Genomic DNA, 17,811 nt, shown 5'->3' with positions numbered 1-17,811 from the left:
AATTTCTTTCGGGATGTGCTGGAACGACCGATTAGACTTGAAGTTTATACACCGCAGTCACGTAATAGTAAGTAATTGTATGGCAAAGTTGACATCGATACAACTGGTGTTTCGCAAGCAGACGGTCTGTAAAGAGCCATGCGCAGTCCGGTTATGGCGATCCAAGTCACTATTGGTGCTTAGTACCTAATTGTAAATTAGATGGAAGGAACAAAGCGCATTTAGACGCGTATCCTTGGATGGAATGCGTGAAGTTTTACCGATATCGTCAAGATATTCCCTAGATTTATTTTCCTTGCCAACTCACATAATTTAATCAAAAGGCATTTCCTATAAATTGTTGTAGTGATTCCTTTCTTTTAAAGATCTCATTTTAATACAAAATTTTTATAGCAATTGGAGTATTCCATGCTTGTTTACTTAGTTGTTATTGTAATCCGGAAGTGACATGCCCTACAAATTACGATCAAGCGCGATAAAAGTCAGAGTGGATCCGTATCTCGAAAGTCCCGTATTTACATGTACATTCCTTTTATTTAAACCATAGACCGGCACAGGAATTCTATATTGACATTGAAGATGTTGTGTTTAATAAGGTAATTTATTCATGCTCTGATAATCCTTTTGAACATTTTTTTCAGTATCATGAGTGGCAGGATATCTTCCCAGATGGGTGAAACTCATGCAGTAAGTACACCTGCAGTTATCTTATATACATATGTACAAACTGTACTAGTAAAAATTACACTTAACAAATCTGTTTTTATGTTGACAAAATCCATGCCGTTATGCAGTTGTTCCTTGGTTAAACAAAATTAAGAATATTCTAAAATATGCTAGAGAAGACCCCTGTTTTATTCCAACGTGATCATACCAGTCGAGTAACATGGATCTCATAATATTTCTACATTTCAAAGGTCATGCAATAAATCACTTCTTCCGTAGAAGATGCCATAGCATTGAAATTTAAAGTAATTAGAGATATAAAACATAGTCAGGTTTATTTGAAAAATGCTTGGAAATGTCATAAAAATTCCTATCTTTGTTATTATTTGACCCGAAATATCGAAACCTTGACAAATTTAAGGATACCAACAAAATTTCTCTGCCAGGTATTAGAGGCAAGCCTCTTAAGATTCTTCGATCATTGTACAATAATATTAAGTCATGTGTTCTATTAAAGGGAAATTTATCAGATTTCTTTGTAAATAATATTGGCGTTTTACAAGGGGAGATAATTTCTCCCCTACCTTTGTCTTTGTACGTAAACGACTGTGAGAGGGAATGTTTGCTTAAGGGCAATGCTCCCATCGAGCTACAATTGAATTATATTTATTTCTATTATGTATGCAGATGATATGGTTATATTAGCTGAATCGGCCTCTGACTTGCAACTTATGTTGAATTCATTGGAAATTTACACTGAAAAATGGTCTTTAACGGTTAATGTTGAAAAAAACAAAAATATTGGTTTTTAGAAACGGAGGTATTTTACGATCAGACGATAAATATATTTACTCCTTTCCCCAAATTTAAAAGTATTGAATCGTTTGTCTCTAATATAAAGAGGAAATATTTCTCGTATATTTCTGCCCCACATATGATATACATATAGTTCAGTGCAATAAACAGTTTTATCCGCATCAAAAATATACAAATATTGCACAATCTAAATGTAAATTCATGGTCACACTATTTATTTTGTACGTACGTACATTAATTCTGGGGTTATTTCCTCAGGTCGATATATTATACCTGTATTTACAATAAAGTGAATTACGCAAAATATACGTGGGAATAAACCTTTTATACCATCTAGAAGCGTTCAAGTGTCAACACGATGTACATGATGTACCTGTTCTACCCGTGCTGGTTGTTCAATGCATTTAGCTCGACTCCTTTCCAGGATGTTTTTTAATTGCATGTAATTCAAACGACCGCGCTCGTAAATTTTGAAGTCATGCATGTGCATCTGTAAATTCTTGGGCTAATTACTAGACTATCTTTATTTCACATGCATTATTTATACTCTTGTATTAAGAAATTAAATACTATGTATCTTAAATCAAAATATATCATTACACTTAGCAAACCGAGATGACGCACCGATATTCATGAAAATGTCAAAATATATGTTTCTAGTTTTCATGTATACATGTATCTGTATATGCAATACTGTAAACAATGTACAGATGAAATTTTCTTTTGTTTGTCCATCATTGTTATGTGCATTGATGTGAAATTTACGATCATTTTCATGAGAAGTATACATCCAGTACATGCACAAAAATAAACAAACAGATGTATTTGTATTTGCATAGCTCTTATCCTTGGACGAATTTGGCTCCACTTGTTTGGCACGCTGTTTTTGGCTATATTTAGATCTAAAACTTCATAGTTATTTCGGATTTCAAACATTTCGGTTGAGCATCACTGAAGAGACATTATTTGTCGAAATGCGTATCTGGTGCATTAAAATTGGTACCGTATAAGTTTTACATTATGACCCCTGGGTCGAGGCCTCTGCTGGTGGACTGTTAGTCCCCGAGGGTCTCTACAGCCCAGTAGCTAAGTACTTCGTTACTAGCTTGAAAATACGGATGTATATTTAATTGCTGTTATAAAATTTAGAAATTCATTTCAAAATTAAGGATTATCTCCCTCATGCATAGCTCTTATCCTTGGACGAATTTGGCTCCACTTGTTTGGCACGCTGTTTTTGCCTATATTTAGATCTAAAACTTCATAGTTATTTCGGATTTCAAACATTTCGGTTGAGCATCACTGAAGAGACATTACTTGTCGAAATGCGCATCTGGTGCATCAAAATTGGTACCGTATAAGTTTTTACATTCGTATATATATTCTCTACCTGATTATAAAGTAGGTACAATCCAAGGGAAAAATCCGAAATATACCGAATGAATAGACCATTGTGCGCTCACCGTTCACTTTGCGTTCACCGTTCACCAAATTGCCTTCACCGTTCGCTCTGCGTGCGTTCACCGTTCGTTCACCGTTCGCTCTGCGTGCGTTCACCGTTCACTCTGCGTGCGTTCACCGTTCGCTCTGCGTGCGTTCACCGTTCAAGTGGGAAAGTAGAACGTTTTAGGGACTGTATAACCCCAGCAAAATAAATCGTACTTCCCTTGCAAGATTCGCAGATAATTACATCTTTCCTTTCAATGTTTCACTCAAAATATCAGCAAACAATCATCACCGTTTACCTGCGCCAAGCCACTGACTTTCTCCTTGTACATGTATATACATGTACAAAGAGGTCATTATCGATGAACCGGGCGTATTCAAGAGTATTTCTGACTGCAATTTAGATGAAAGCCAAAGAAAACGGGAAATAGACTTAGGTGGTGAGTCTTTCGGTACAAATATAAGTTGTGAAATGGAGGAAATATTAGAGGTTATGAAAACTAGTAAAATAAATATTGTGCCACCGCCAGTCCATTCAAATGTTCATTCAGAAACACATGCAAGACCATTATGGGTAGAGCAATGTTTGAAAAACTTATAATCATTAACAAGAAACTTTCAAAAGTAGACGAAATCAACAATAAACTCTCCGGGGTTATAAAAAATGTGAATAGCTTTGAGAGTGATTTATATTTACATACATCTGTAGCCTTAAAAAAAGTCGGGTACAATGGGAAACACAATAGGAAGTTAGGAACACTAAAGAAAACATCGGACGAGGTCAAAGAGCAAGTTGTAGAGTTGGAAAAAGCCCAATCAAATTTAGAAGAGTCGATAACAGATCTGCAATGCAGAAGCATGCGGGACAATCTTTTGTTTTTTGGACTAGCAGAATACAGGGGTGAAAATAGGGAAAATATTGTATTACGTTGATAGATAGCTTCTGTGCAGATGAGTTAGGCCTTCCTGATATTGGGCAGGAAATAGAGAGCGCGCATAGAATCGGTGGTAACAAGCCCCGTCCAATCGTCGTAAAATTCAGCTCATACAGGGGAAGGGGAAATGTGCGATCCTAAGTTAGAAAACTGTCAGGAACATGTTATAGGATCCAGGAGCAATACCCCAAGAAGGTACAGGAAGAACGGAAGAAGTTATACCCTTTCATGAACGAAGCAAAGCGAAGGGGGCATAGGGCTTCATTAATCAAAGACCAGCTGTTTATAAATGGTAAGGAATTTCCCGGGCCCCATCAATGAGACCGGCGACCAATAGAACGGACAGGAGAATCACAATCAAACTTATTTCCTAAAACGTATATGCTGGAATGTAAATGGTGGATTCTCCTCTAAAATCGATGATTTGAGTTTTCAAAAATTCCTATTCACATATTACTTGATTATGTTGACAGAATGCTGGTTAGAAAAAAAATTATGATAGACAGTTTGATGATTTTAATTTTTACTACTTCCCGAGACTTAAAAGCCGGAGTATACATGGAGGAGGGGCTGTGATCCTTATCCGTAAGACGCTTCAACGACATATATCCTTTGAAAAAAATCAGTATGATACAATTATTTGGTTACAAATTAAAAAAAAAACAAAAAAAAAACACGTGATTAACTTACAAGATTCATATACAGGCTGTGTGTATTTACCACCCCTAATTCTTCCTTTTATCGTCTATGTGATTGTGAATTTTTTTCAAGAACTTGAGGAGCAGGTTGCAGCATATATGAGTGAAGAGAAAGTCATGTCATTGGATGATATGACTGCTAGAACCGTGAACAGAGACGATTTCATTGGAGGTGATATTTTGAATAGTTCTGTACTCAGGGAAGTGACCGAATTACTTACGTACGAAATGGATAGTGTTTTGTCAGTACGAAAAAAATCCCAATAATACTGTAAATGACTTCGGTGTAAAATTACAGAATATATGTAAATCCAGTGCACCTCGAATTTTAAACGGACGACATAAGTTACAAATGGATACAGATTTTTCTTTTGTGGGAGGAAAAGGGTGTAGCCTTGTCAACAATTGCATTTCTACACCAGATATTTTTGATTTGATGGATAAATATAGTCTCAAGTTTTACTACATGGTCCGACCATGCTCCACTTCATCTCCTAAATAGCACCTTTAGTTTGACTGAAACAAAGGACACAGAAGCACGAGACCATTGTCATACAGCACCATATAGAACATTCAGATGGAAGTCAGATTGCCTTGATGAGGCAAGAAATGCACGTCAAACATGTCTCAGTACTTTACATTCAGCAGCAGAAACTCCAGAAGTCGAGTGTCAGGACACTATTGATTCTTCGGTGGATTTGTTTACTTCTAAACTCTCTGACGTAATGGCACCCTTGTTTGAATTGAAAAGTAGAACAACTAGTAACCAGCGTAGATATGTGTACTCGAGCAGAACACCCATTGACAAACCGTGGGTTACACCTGAACTGAAGAGAAATTATGTTCTTATTCACCAGTTCAACCGAACATAAATCATTTATTAAATAAAACACAAACACCTGTATGTAGGATGAGCTCGCATGCACTAGTACAACAGATTTTTTAATGAATACGTATGTACAAAATCAATCTTTACGGCAGCGTAGAAAGGCCAAGTAAAAAAAAATATTATTCGTTCGGACGAATTAGTAATTCGTTCGGACGAATTAGCTATTTGTTCGGACAAATAAGTTATTTGTTCGGACGAATTAGCTATTTGTTCGGACAAATTAGCAATTCGTTCGGACGAATTAGCTATTTGTTCGGACGAATTAATAATTCGTTCGGACGAATTAGCAATTTGTTCGGACGAAGTAGAAATTCGTTCGAACGAATAAGTAAATTTGTTCGGGCAAATTAGTAATTTGTTCGGACGAGTTAGCAATTTGTTCGGACGAATTTGTAATTAGCTACAAGGCAACGCCAATGCCGTAGTGAAACATCATAAAGTGGTGGTTGGGAAGCACAAAACTTAAATTGGGGCACATGCTAAAATGGGATTCAATTCCAACATTGTCCATATAAACATCATGAAGATGGCAACGGTAAGTACAGTAAACTTCATAACCCCCCCCCCCAAACCCCTGAAATAACAAGCTAAAAATTGTGGGAATCCCTACACCTTGCTCAGTCTAAAAAGTTTGAGGTAGGCCTCAAACCCCCCTCCCCCCCTCCCCCCCCGCCCCTTCCCCGGGCAAAAGTATATTAAATGAAAATTTTCTGTACAACGGAGCGTAACACATTCAATAAGAAACTAAAGTTTTGTATAGGACGACAATAATGCAATTATGCGCCAATCAGAGCATATCAAAGTTTTGTCAACGCAAATCTGGATATCCAAATTTTATACCAATTTTTCTTTATAGCAATTAGGGGCCTAACAATTTTAGAACATAAATTTCCCAGAAGTGTAAGGAGGGGGCACAAACATACTCTTGTCCCCACTCCCTACTTTTGAAAGTGTTATGGGGACACGAGCAGGCGCGTAGCATCGTTTTTGAAAGGAGGAAGCTGGGGGCCAGCCAAAAAGGAGTGGGGGGGGGGGGGGGGGGGGGGGGGGGGTCAGCCGGACCAAAATGAATTTTGATATGTAAAAAAAAGAAAAAAGGGAAGATTTTTTTTGAAAAATGGGGAGAGGACCAGGCCCTTCCTGTCCCCCTCCCTCCCTGTTGCTACGTCCCTGACGAGTACCCGCTGCCAACCCTCCCTACAACCTTATAGATCTCTGTATATGTATGTATATATGTCTACATGTAAATGTATCTACAGAGCTCTCTTTGTCCTATCGAAAAACTTTTTTGTCATTTTTAGCTTGTTATTTCAGGGGTTGGGGTGGCTATGTAGTTTACTGTATTTACCGTCGTCATTTTCATGATGTTTATATGGAAAATTTTGGAATTGAATCCCAATTTAGCATGTGCCCCAATTTAAGTTTTGTGCTTCCCAACCACCACTTTATGATGTTTCACTACGGCATTGGCGTTGCCTTATAGCTAATTACAAATTCGTTCGAACAAATTGCTAACTCGTCCGAACAAATTACTAATTTGCCCGAACAAATTTACTTATTCGTTCGAACGAATTTCTACTTCGTCCGAACAAATTGCTAATTCGTCCGAACGAATTACTAATTTGTCCGAACAAATAGCTAATTCGTCCGAACGAATTGCTAATTTGTCAGAACAAATAGCTAATTCGTCCGAACAAATAACTTATTTGTCCGAACAAATAGCTAATTCGTCCGAACGAATAGCTAATTCGTCCGAACAAATTGCTAATTCGTCCGAACGAATTACTAATTCGTCCGAACGAATAATATTTTTTTTTACTTGGCCTCTCTACGCCGCCGTAAATCTTTCATTTGACTTTTTAATAAAAAAAAACATTATACAAAAGAAAATAGAACAAATAAATCAACAATTCTTAAAGTTAAAACGATATGCATCAATACTGGGAGGGGTGGGGGGGTTAGTCTGTTGCAAATTAGCAACGAACTTCGAATGATTTGTAAACGCCCGAGATTCTACCTTATACGTGGCTACCTCATGCGTAGCACGAACTCACCCTATTCACCCGAAAACACTTTTCAAAAATAGCAAATCGATCTACCGATACCCAAAACACCCACCCGAATTCAACACAAACACACGTGTTTCACTGTCACTTTATAAATATATGTATTATGTGTACCGCAATGACCTTTGATTGTTCAATAGCACCAAAACGCGAAACACACATCGGGAACTTTTACAGTCGAAAAAAAGCATACAAGGTCCTATCAGCTAGACTGAAGCGTCAGCACAAACGGACAGAGGGAAGTATGTTGGACTACTTATGTAAACATAATCCTAGGGCATTTTATTCAAAGTTTGAAATGAAAAAAGGGAAGAGACCAAACTCTGATCCATCTATTTTCTTTGAGCACTTTAAAGAACTGGTATCGCAAGCACCTACACCATCAGAAGAACGCTTTACCAATATTGATGAATCCGTATTTGAGGAGCTTGATTGTGATACATGTATAAGTGAAAAAGAAATACTTGATGCAATTAAAAGATTAAAACGAGAGAAATCTCATGGAACTGATTTGCTGTTGAAAGAATATTTTATTGAATTTCAGAGTTATATTTTGCCTATTATTCACAATTTGTTTAATAGAATATTTAGAACAGGGTTTTTTTCCTCATGCATGGTAAGAATCCAAAATTGTTCCCGTACATAAAAAGGGTGATACGTCAGATCCCAATAATCATAGAGGTAGTAGTACATGTATTAGATGTTACTTCGATTTTAAACCAAAGACTTGTCCAGCGGTCTTACAACGATGATATAATAACTGATACTCAATTTGGGTTTCAGCCTCAAATAGGTACAACAGAAGCTATTTTTGTCTGTCCTCAATTATAAATATGACGCTTTCTGATAAAAAAAAAATATATATATATTGTTTCATAGATTTCAAGAAAGCATTTGACTCTGTTGATCGAATTAAATTGGGGGGGAAAACTCAGCACGTATGGTATTAGAGGTAAATTACTACGCATCATTCGGGTTATGTTTCAAAGCATGAAATCTAGTGTTAAATCTGCAGGTATGGTGTCAGAAGTTTTAAAAAGTAACGTAGGACTATTACAAGGAGAAGTGTTATCTCCCGTCCTTTTTTCGTTATATGTGAATGATTTTGAAGTCAATGTTTTAAAACACGATATTGTGCCATTACATTTGCGATAACTAAACTTCAAGTATGTTTTGATGTATGCAGATGATATGGTCATTTTTGCTGAAAGCGTACATGAGCTATAAAATATGTTAGAGGAGTTATATGAATATACAACTGACTGGGATTTTACTGTTAATGTTGATAAAACAAAAAAATTTATTTTTAGGAATGGGCGTAAAATCAAACATACAGAAAAATGGAATCTGAATGGTCAGCCAATTGAAGTCGTTGATTAAATTTGTATACCTTGGTGTTTTATTTAACTTTAACGGTAACTATAATTTTACGCAAAAACAGTTAGCCTGTCAAGGTAGAAAAGCTATGTCCTCATTAAAATCAAAAGTTAAAAATATGTGCTTTAAGGTACTTCATTACACCAAAATTTTATTTAAAAGCTCGTTAAAACACCTTTTGTGAAGTATGATTTCACCATCGAAAGAGTGATACAAGCTCTCAATTTTTTATATGCATTTTCTGTGATTTTTCCCGGAATGATAAAAAAAAAGTGTTTTGTTTGCAAATAAGAGATTCTCGAGTCCAAATTTCGCTGTGATTTGGTGCATGATATGAATATCTAATAAAACATGTCTATAAGATTCAGATATAAACGTTCTAATTCTTTATAAAAAAAAATATTTATGAAAATTGAAAACGTTATTTGTTAATATTTTTTAAATCTACGGATAAAATCCTCAAAAATCATGTCAGTTATAAAAGAGATATATCGAAGAAATATATTATAAGAAGAAATTGAAACGAAATGACTAAATTTTAGATATAATCACTATATTCAAACTGGAGGAAAAAGTATCGATCCCAATCAAAATTGATAGAAATGACTAAAATAATCATATTTATGCACTGTTCATCAAGAAATTAGTTTCCTTTATAAAGTCGTTGAATTTGTAAACCCTTTTACATCAAGGGAATGTAGTTTACTGATTACAATGTTCTCTATTTTTACTTTTTTATAATTCCGATCGAGCTTGGTTCAAATTAGAAAATTCGTAATATTTCTGAATTTTGACCATTTCATTTCAATTTCTCTTTAAAATATATTTCTCTGATATATCTTTTATGAAATTGACATGTTTTTTGACGATTTTATCCGTACATTTAAAAAATATTAACAAATAATGTTTCCAATTTTCATAAATATTTTTTTATTTAAAAAATTGGAATATCTATCTTAGTTGTTTAGGCATGTTTTCTTATATATTCATATTATGCATCAAATCACAATGAAATTTGGATTTTAGAGTATCTTATTTGCAAACAAAGTACCTTTTTTATCATTCCAGGATAAATCACAAACAAAAATCATATAAAATACATCAGAGTTTCTATCACTTTTTCGATGGTGAAATCATACTTCATAAGAGGTGTTTTAACGAGTCATTAAATAAAAAATTAATGTAATGAGCTACCTTAACACAGAAACACTATTGACATTTTTTGACACATATATAGCAAGTATTCTGAATTATGGTTGTGAAGTATGGGGTAGCCAAGAGATGTAGAAAAGATACAGTTTAAGTTTATAAAATCTGTTTTAGGTGTGCGAAAAAACATTAATTCTGCCTCGGTGTATTTTGAAACTGGGAGGTTACCTATGAAAATGATTCGATTATTCAGAATGTTCAAATTTTGGTTTAAAGTGTTGCGTAGTGAAAATTGTATAATTAGAAATTGTTACGATGAATTATATTACAAATGTGATAGAATGAAAAAAATGTAGCAAAAATTGGCCCATTGCATTAAACAAAAATTGTACGGGATAGGGTTAGGATGTATTTGGTGTGATCAGGAGAATGCAACTTCTAACTTTTTCTTTCCTATTATAAAACAGAGGTTGACTGATATGTTTGTTCAAAGTTTAGTTGAACAAATTAATTGTTCTTCAAAGTGTATTATTTACAAACATATTATTGATCACTTTTCTTTACAGTATTACCTTTGTAAACTTATACCTAATATGTATAAAAGGCACATTTATCGAATTAGACAATCCTCTCACAATCTTGAAATAGAAGCAGGCCGCCATAACAATATACTTAGAGAAAATAGAGTATGTGAATTTTGTAAAAATGACATAGAGGACGAATACCACTTTATATTAATTTGCCCTCATTACGAGAAATTTCGTCATACATACATGTATATCAAAAAGTATTATTTTCAAATATGTACAATTATTAAGTGTTCATAATGTACACGAACTTTGTAATTTAGGGAAATATTTATGTCTTACGCTTGAGTTGCGAGAAAACCGTGTTTAAAAGTTATTCTCCGTTGCTTCCTTGAATTTGTACACCGCCATACAATGTCATTTAAAAATTATGTATTTATGAAATTGGTGTGATAAGACATATGTCTTAAGCAATAAAGAGAGTATAATTGTATTCCAAATGTCGATGCCCATTAGAGGCAATATCAAGGTCAACAATGTAAAGTTCAAAATTAATTTAACGCATACTATACATAAAAATAGACTTTTATAATATGAAGGAAAATTAATAAATTATCATTTGAGAACCATTTGTCAAAAAGATTTACACATACACCACTTGACACTTGACAGCGGTAGACAACACACTCTAGTAGAAAACGAGGAAATATTATTACATTTTCCATTTTACCCACGATACCACTACCTGTACGCCGTGACGTACTTTTTCACTGTGACGTCATAAAGTGTGAAGTGCACGGAGGTATATTACGAGTTATCTTCCTGTTCTTGCAAACCTTAAAAACAATCTTATATTTGTAAGTAGCTATAGTATCCTTGATATGATATACACGAGCAACGAATTAACGTGATATTATAATATTTTCATGTATTTAATCACTCTTTGAATACTTATTTACTTACTTTATGTATCAGCCGAATTTAGGTGATGAAACCACAGGCAATTGCATCGCTTGGGGCACAGGGGCATCTTATCCGCTCTGTTCTCTATCACACATATATAAATACACAAGGGAAGAATCGAAAGTAGCACACGATTTGTAAACAAAGTCAAAAAACACCTTACTTGAGAAAAGTTGCACAAATCCTCGAATGCACTGATGCAAATGATGTCCTAGAACTTATCAAGACTAAAATATTCCAAATATTTCCAGTGTAAATAGTTTTTATCCACATAAAATCCCAGCTTGCTGCACAGTTATGAACTCTTAGGCCAAGAAAAGATAACTCCACCTCAGACGACAACTTCCGGTTTTCGGAAACTTACGGGACTCTTTATATCAAGTGGTATAAAATCAATAAATATTCCGCGAAATATGGATGCAACTGCTAGCACTCATCAAAGCTTGCAAATCGAAGCATTTAAATATGCGAAGGATGGCCACAACATCTTACTGACAGGTTTTCCAGGTACAGGAAAATCTGTTTGTATAGGAGAGATCGTGGATTATCTTTCAGAAGCAAAGAAGGTTGCGATAACAAGTACCACAGGCCTCTCAGCATCACTGTTGCGAACATCGAACAGGTCAGTACCGACAGTAGTAAGGGAAAAAATGCATCACGCTTTTTATAGTTCAATGAATCTCAGTTTTTATGTATCAATCCTTACCACTACATTAGTATATATATATATATATATATATATATATATATATATATATATATATATATGGAAGCTAATTAAATGTGGAAAAGAAGGAGGGGGTACTTCGATCATTGTTTTGGTGTGTGCCAATTCTGTGCAAATTTTTGTACAGTGTATTGTATATATATATATATATATATATATATATATATATATATATATATATATATATTGTATAACTATTTAAGTGTGTGTGTGTGTTAGTGGTGGGTGGGGGTGTAAAGTCACATATAAATTCTGATGTATATGTATTCCTATGAGAATGAAGGCCTTCATGTCTGTTTAAATAATATGCCATATGCTTATAATTGTTTTTTTGTTTTTTATAAATACAGGTCTGCTGTCACTATTCATAAATTTTGTGGTCTAAAAGATGGGAGGTATGATAATGAAGAGTTAGTGGACTTGATAAAAAATTCGGAAAGCTTTGAGATGTATAAAATGAATATACATCGCTGTGATGTTCTTGTCATTGGTAAGTAATTCACATGATTGGTTTTTGGTTGGGGGGGGGTTACTTTTATTTTATATCTGAAAGTATTACATTTCCATGTATATTTTGTGGAATTTTAAGAATTATTTGAAAAAAAAAATTAATATATTAATGACTAAATCCTCATTCCTGTCATTATTACATTAATTATTATAACAAACCCAATGTGACATTATGTAAAACTTTAATTAATAGATGAAGTCTCAATGCTAAGTTTAAGACAGTTTGAACAGATAGAGTATGTTTTTCGCCACTTAAAGGATGTTTCAAAACCTTTCGGAGGCTGTCAGGTGAGAACATTTTATGTTTTGTGGTCATCATTCTTGTATACATTTTTTATATTTAAAATGATGAAGTTTCCATCTGGCCTTGTTTCTATTGCTGTAAATATTTATATGTTATATATACCCTGGTACTAATATATCAGGTTATCTTAAGTGGAGATTTCTTCCAACTTCCACCAATCCCCACCATAGAGTATGGAGATCTTGGAAAAAGCATTGTGGAAAGTCAGCTTTTAGTATATTTTCACCACATTCACCTCACACATGTTTTTAGACAAAAGGAGGTAGACTTAGTTCAGGCCATCCATGAGATTGCCAGGTTTGATATATCAATCAAATTTTGTCATTCACTAATTAATTCACAATGAGTACACATGATTATATATTTAATATTTACATGCAATAACAAATTCAAAAAAAGTGTATATATATATACACACACATACATATATACATACCATGTACACGCACACTTACATATGTATATGCATTATATTTTATTCCAAATCAAATCAATAAAGTATTACATCTTTACAAACAGTGGGGACCTTTCCTGTTCATCACAGCAACTTTTGCAAAGAATGAAGAGGCCACTCCCACCTGGAGAAAGACCTGTCAAGTTAATGGCTAGAAGGGAGGATGTTTTTCTGTGGAATGCCAAGTGCCTCAGAGAAATGCCAGGTAAAAAATATGACTAGTATTGAAAGTAGCAGGTAAATTAAAATGATGTCCATAGGCAACATCGCTCACCTGAGTCATAATGGCCCATCATTGTCCAGCTGTTGCAATTTTAAAAAGATGCTTTTTTTCAGTCTTTATTCCCATGATACTTTTTGACCCCATATTAGCCCCAAATGATGTCAACATAACTGAAAATGAATTCATATAACAGAGATACCTCAATACCACCATGGCTAACATGATTTTGCTGTTCTGGATAAGATCATGGTCATAGATTATGGTATGATATGAATACCTTGCCTTCAGAAATCTACATAAGAACTATGAAAGCCTCACCTAGAATAGTTCTGAAGATATTTAACAGGTTACATCTTCTCAATTGGTAGATCAAATTTCAAGGTCATAAGGTCAAAGTATGAAATGAAATAGGTCTTGCCATAAAAAATCTATATCCAAAATATTAAAGCTCTACCTTGAATAATTCAGGAGATGCTGAATAGGTCAGGTACATTTGTATTTCAAAGGTAGGTCCAGACAGAAGGACAATGAGTGATCAGAATAGCTTACTTGAGCTGAAAGTTCAGATGAGATAATGATGTGCCTTTACCAAGGGATAGTGTTTTTTTTGGATTGAGGTGTAAATTTTATTTCTGTGGCCTGGAAATTATCAGCAATTGTTTTCAGTGGTTCTCTCTTCACTCGTTTCTGTGATTTGCCAAAATGAACATGATAGTTAAAGGGATCTGCTGAAGGAATTCCTGCATTTGATTTCCTACCTCTGGATACAGATGACTGACCCAAAATAACACTGTTCATGGTGCACTGATATGATGCATAAGTGGGGTTGGTAGTGTTTCCATTATGCAATCCTCGGACCTGACAGAAATTGTTTTCAATAACATCTGAATTGAAACGAGATGGGTATACTCCGGCTCCAGGAAATTCCTTTAAATGTTCTTTAGTAATTTGTGTGAAGGCTGAAATAAGACTGTCCATATCATCTAGACATTTTAAGCTGGGTTTCATTTTGCTCTCTTTTGATGAACCACCCTCTTCTCTCCAGGATCTAAACCATTCTCTTATGGAAAGTAGTGTGCCTAGACGCTTGTCATATATGCTTGTGATTGGAACTCTATCTCTAAAAATGGATATAATAAGACTAGTTTGCTCTAGTAAATCAACTGCTCCATCCAACTCTTCTCCTTTGCGTAATGATTGTCGATACTCCTTCATCAAATGAAGCATATTGGAATCCAGAACTTCTTCTGCTAAATGATTACGCATTTTTTCTGCTGAGTCTGGGTTTAAGTGAGACAAGGTTAACTTGTGGTTGATTCTTCTGGAATTAGTATTTTCATCCCAGTTTGCTGCTGCAATCCACTGGCTCCAAGTTATGATGTTAGAACCTATCTGTAGTTTTCTGGTGTGGAAAGACTCATTACGACTGCTTAAAATTGCATTTCTCATCTTTTTAATGTTATGTGAAAAGTCTTGAGAATGTGCGATCCTCTTTGTAGGGTTTACTACATTGAAACTGCAGAAATTTTTTTCTCTAGCATCTTTATCATCCTTGAAATGCAACTTCATAAATTCTCTATTCTGTGTTCCACCGTCTTGGAGTATATATGTCACTTTGAAACCCCAGATTTGTAGCTCTGATATTATGTCATATATGATTGAATATATTTCACTTGCTGTTATGCCCTCTGTAGGATAGTGTGCAACAGGGAATCTGAACCCAGTGAATCCTAAAAAGGACACTTGAAACACTTCAGTAGCTAAAGCACATTCTATGGACTGAGATTTTGTGACTCTAATATCATTTCCCTCTTCTCCGGTATCTATCCAACCAATCAATTCTGCTGATTTTCCCTTACAATTCATTACCAGATCCTGTTGGACTCTCGATTCATCATGTATAAGACCACCATGATAACCTGCTGGTGGGATGTTATGTTGTTTAGCCACATTTGCCATCCATCTAAACACATCTTTGTTTATACCAGTCTCTTGTTTTACAACATTTTTGTATTTCTGCAGTTGTCGTCCCGAGGGTAAAATCAATATACCACTACTCTGAAGATCCTTATATGACCGAGGACTTCTTGACCAGAGATTTAAACACACTTTGATAACATTTCTGTCCCATCTTCTTTGTCTGCTGTCTTTAACTTGCAATGCATCATACTGAGATTTTAAAAGAATGTTCATGTTAGTAGGTGCTGTTGGAAGTATTTTCTCTAAAATAGTTGTAAAATCTTCCTCTTTCTCTTTTAAATCAATACCTGGTCCAGCTGTTTCCTCTTTGAGGAATTTCCCTAAGCATGTAATGCATCTGAAACATGTTTTGCCAAGAACAAACCAGCCAATCACAGCAACACAGGTATTGCATCTCAGTCTTTTCTGGGTCATATCACTAATGGAGGTGTGCTCCAACTTTATGTGTTGGGGTATATTCTTCTTACTAGTCAGTTCTAACCCACAGCAGAGATTTACTCTTTTCAATGTATAGAATAAGGCCTGTAATTCATCAGCTGAAGATAAATCGCATTTGGATAACCCTAAATTTTCCATATCGATATTTTTCCCAAACACTTTAAGACTGTACTCATTTTTCAGAAAGTCAATGCTTACTTCCTTTAGTACTCTATTTCCATTGATGATCATATCGGTCATAATCATTAATTGGACTGTATTTTCATGTTTTTCCAATAAATGCATGTCTGGGAGGAGAAGACTCTCCATGTTAAAGGAATTGATGTTCTGTGACTGTATGGTGTCATTACTCCTCAGTACTAAACCCTTATATATTACAATTTTTTTGCTAACAAGGTCCTCATCAAATTGACGTCGTCTAGATACTACTGCATTTGGGAACAGGCTCGTAACCAATTTTCCAAGATTATTTGCATTGATGCAGCCATCTGAACTTCCAGTTTGTTTTTTGACAAATGCATTATATTCACTGAGTATGGCATTAAGAGGAGCTTCTCCATCTTTATCTAATTTTAAATTCTTTGCAAACCTACAACAAACGGAATGCTTATTTTCTTCATACTTGACTGAAAATTTTGAGATTTCAACAAAGCATTTTAGTTAGGGCCACATTGCTCAACTGAGTATCCTTGGCCCTGCTGTTAAATTTTTTAAAGGTTTTGTTATCAATATTTATTCCAATGAAAAATGTTTACCCCTTATTGTGGCCCCAACCTACCTCTGGAGCCATGATGTGAACAAACTTGAATCTACTCTGTGTAAATGTAAAAAAAAAAAAATATTCTTGTAAATTTCTACTTTTCTGGCCAGTAATTCTTGTCAATGAGAAGATTTTTATATATCGCCGCACTTTTCTTGATTACCCCCCCCCCCCCCCCCTGAAGAGGGCATTGCCCTTCATTTGAACAAACTTTAATCCCCTACACCAAAGGATAATTTTTACAAGGTTTGATTGAAATTGACTGAATGGTACTGGAGAAAATGAAAATATTTGAACAAACTGGAATCCCCTACACCTATGGATAATTTTTACAAGATTTGATTGAAAGTGACTGAATAGTTCTAGAAAAAATGAAAATGTAAAAAGTTTGGGAGAGAAATTGCTAGAATTTGTAACCAATTCCTTTGTATGTTTATATAAAATAAAATATGTTCCAATATGAAAAGGTCACAAACTGATGGACAGACAGACGACAGACAAAAGGTTATCAGAAACGCTCACTTGAGCTTTCAGCTCAGGTGAGCTAAAATGACTTCCAGATGAGCAATTTTAAAAGCGCAATAAGGTCTTTTTTATGTCATAGCCAGAGGTACCAAGATCGCTTGAATTAGATGACCCATTATACAGTGTACTATGGATCACCACAATGAAGTGAGCTTGCTCCACAAGGGCATCCTGTCTGCTCTGTTCTCTATGAAACTTGTAACAAAGAGAACAGAGTGGATAAGATAACCGTCCTTGGTGCCTATGAACATGGCAATATCCAGCAAACCTCTTTTCAATTTAAGTAAATATTATCCTAAATTATGATGTACAGTAAAATGGAAATTAGTCACAATTTATTGAGATATTTAACATGTTC

General features: G+C 34.8%; 1 protein-coding gene across 1 annotated transcript in view; it reads left to right on the top strand.

The window, feature by feature from the left end:
- Positions 1 to 17,811, top strand: part of LOC125664192 (uncharacterized) — a 73,095-nt gene that overhangs the window by 2,582 nt on the left and 52,702 nt on the right. Inside the window, exon 2 of the mRNA XM_056142309.1 lies at positions 642 to 687. Within this exon, the coding sequence (XP_055998284.1) occupies positions 642 to 687 (46 nt within the window). The remainder of the gene's footprint in view (positions 1 to 641; positions 688 to 17,811) is intronic.

This window comes from Ostrea edulis, chromosome 1, assembly GCF_947568905.1.
Source record: "Ostrea edulis chromosome 1, xbOstEdul1.1, whole genome shotgun sequence".
NCBI classification, from domain to species: Eukaryota; Metazoa; Mollusca; class Bivalvia; order Ostreida; family Ostreidae; genus Ostrea; species Ostrea edulis.
This window is presented reverse-complemented; position numbering and strand designations above follow the sequence as displayed.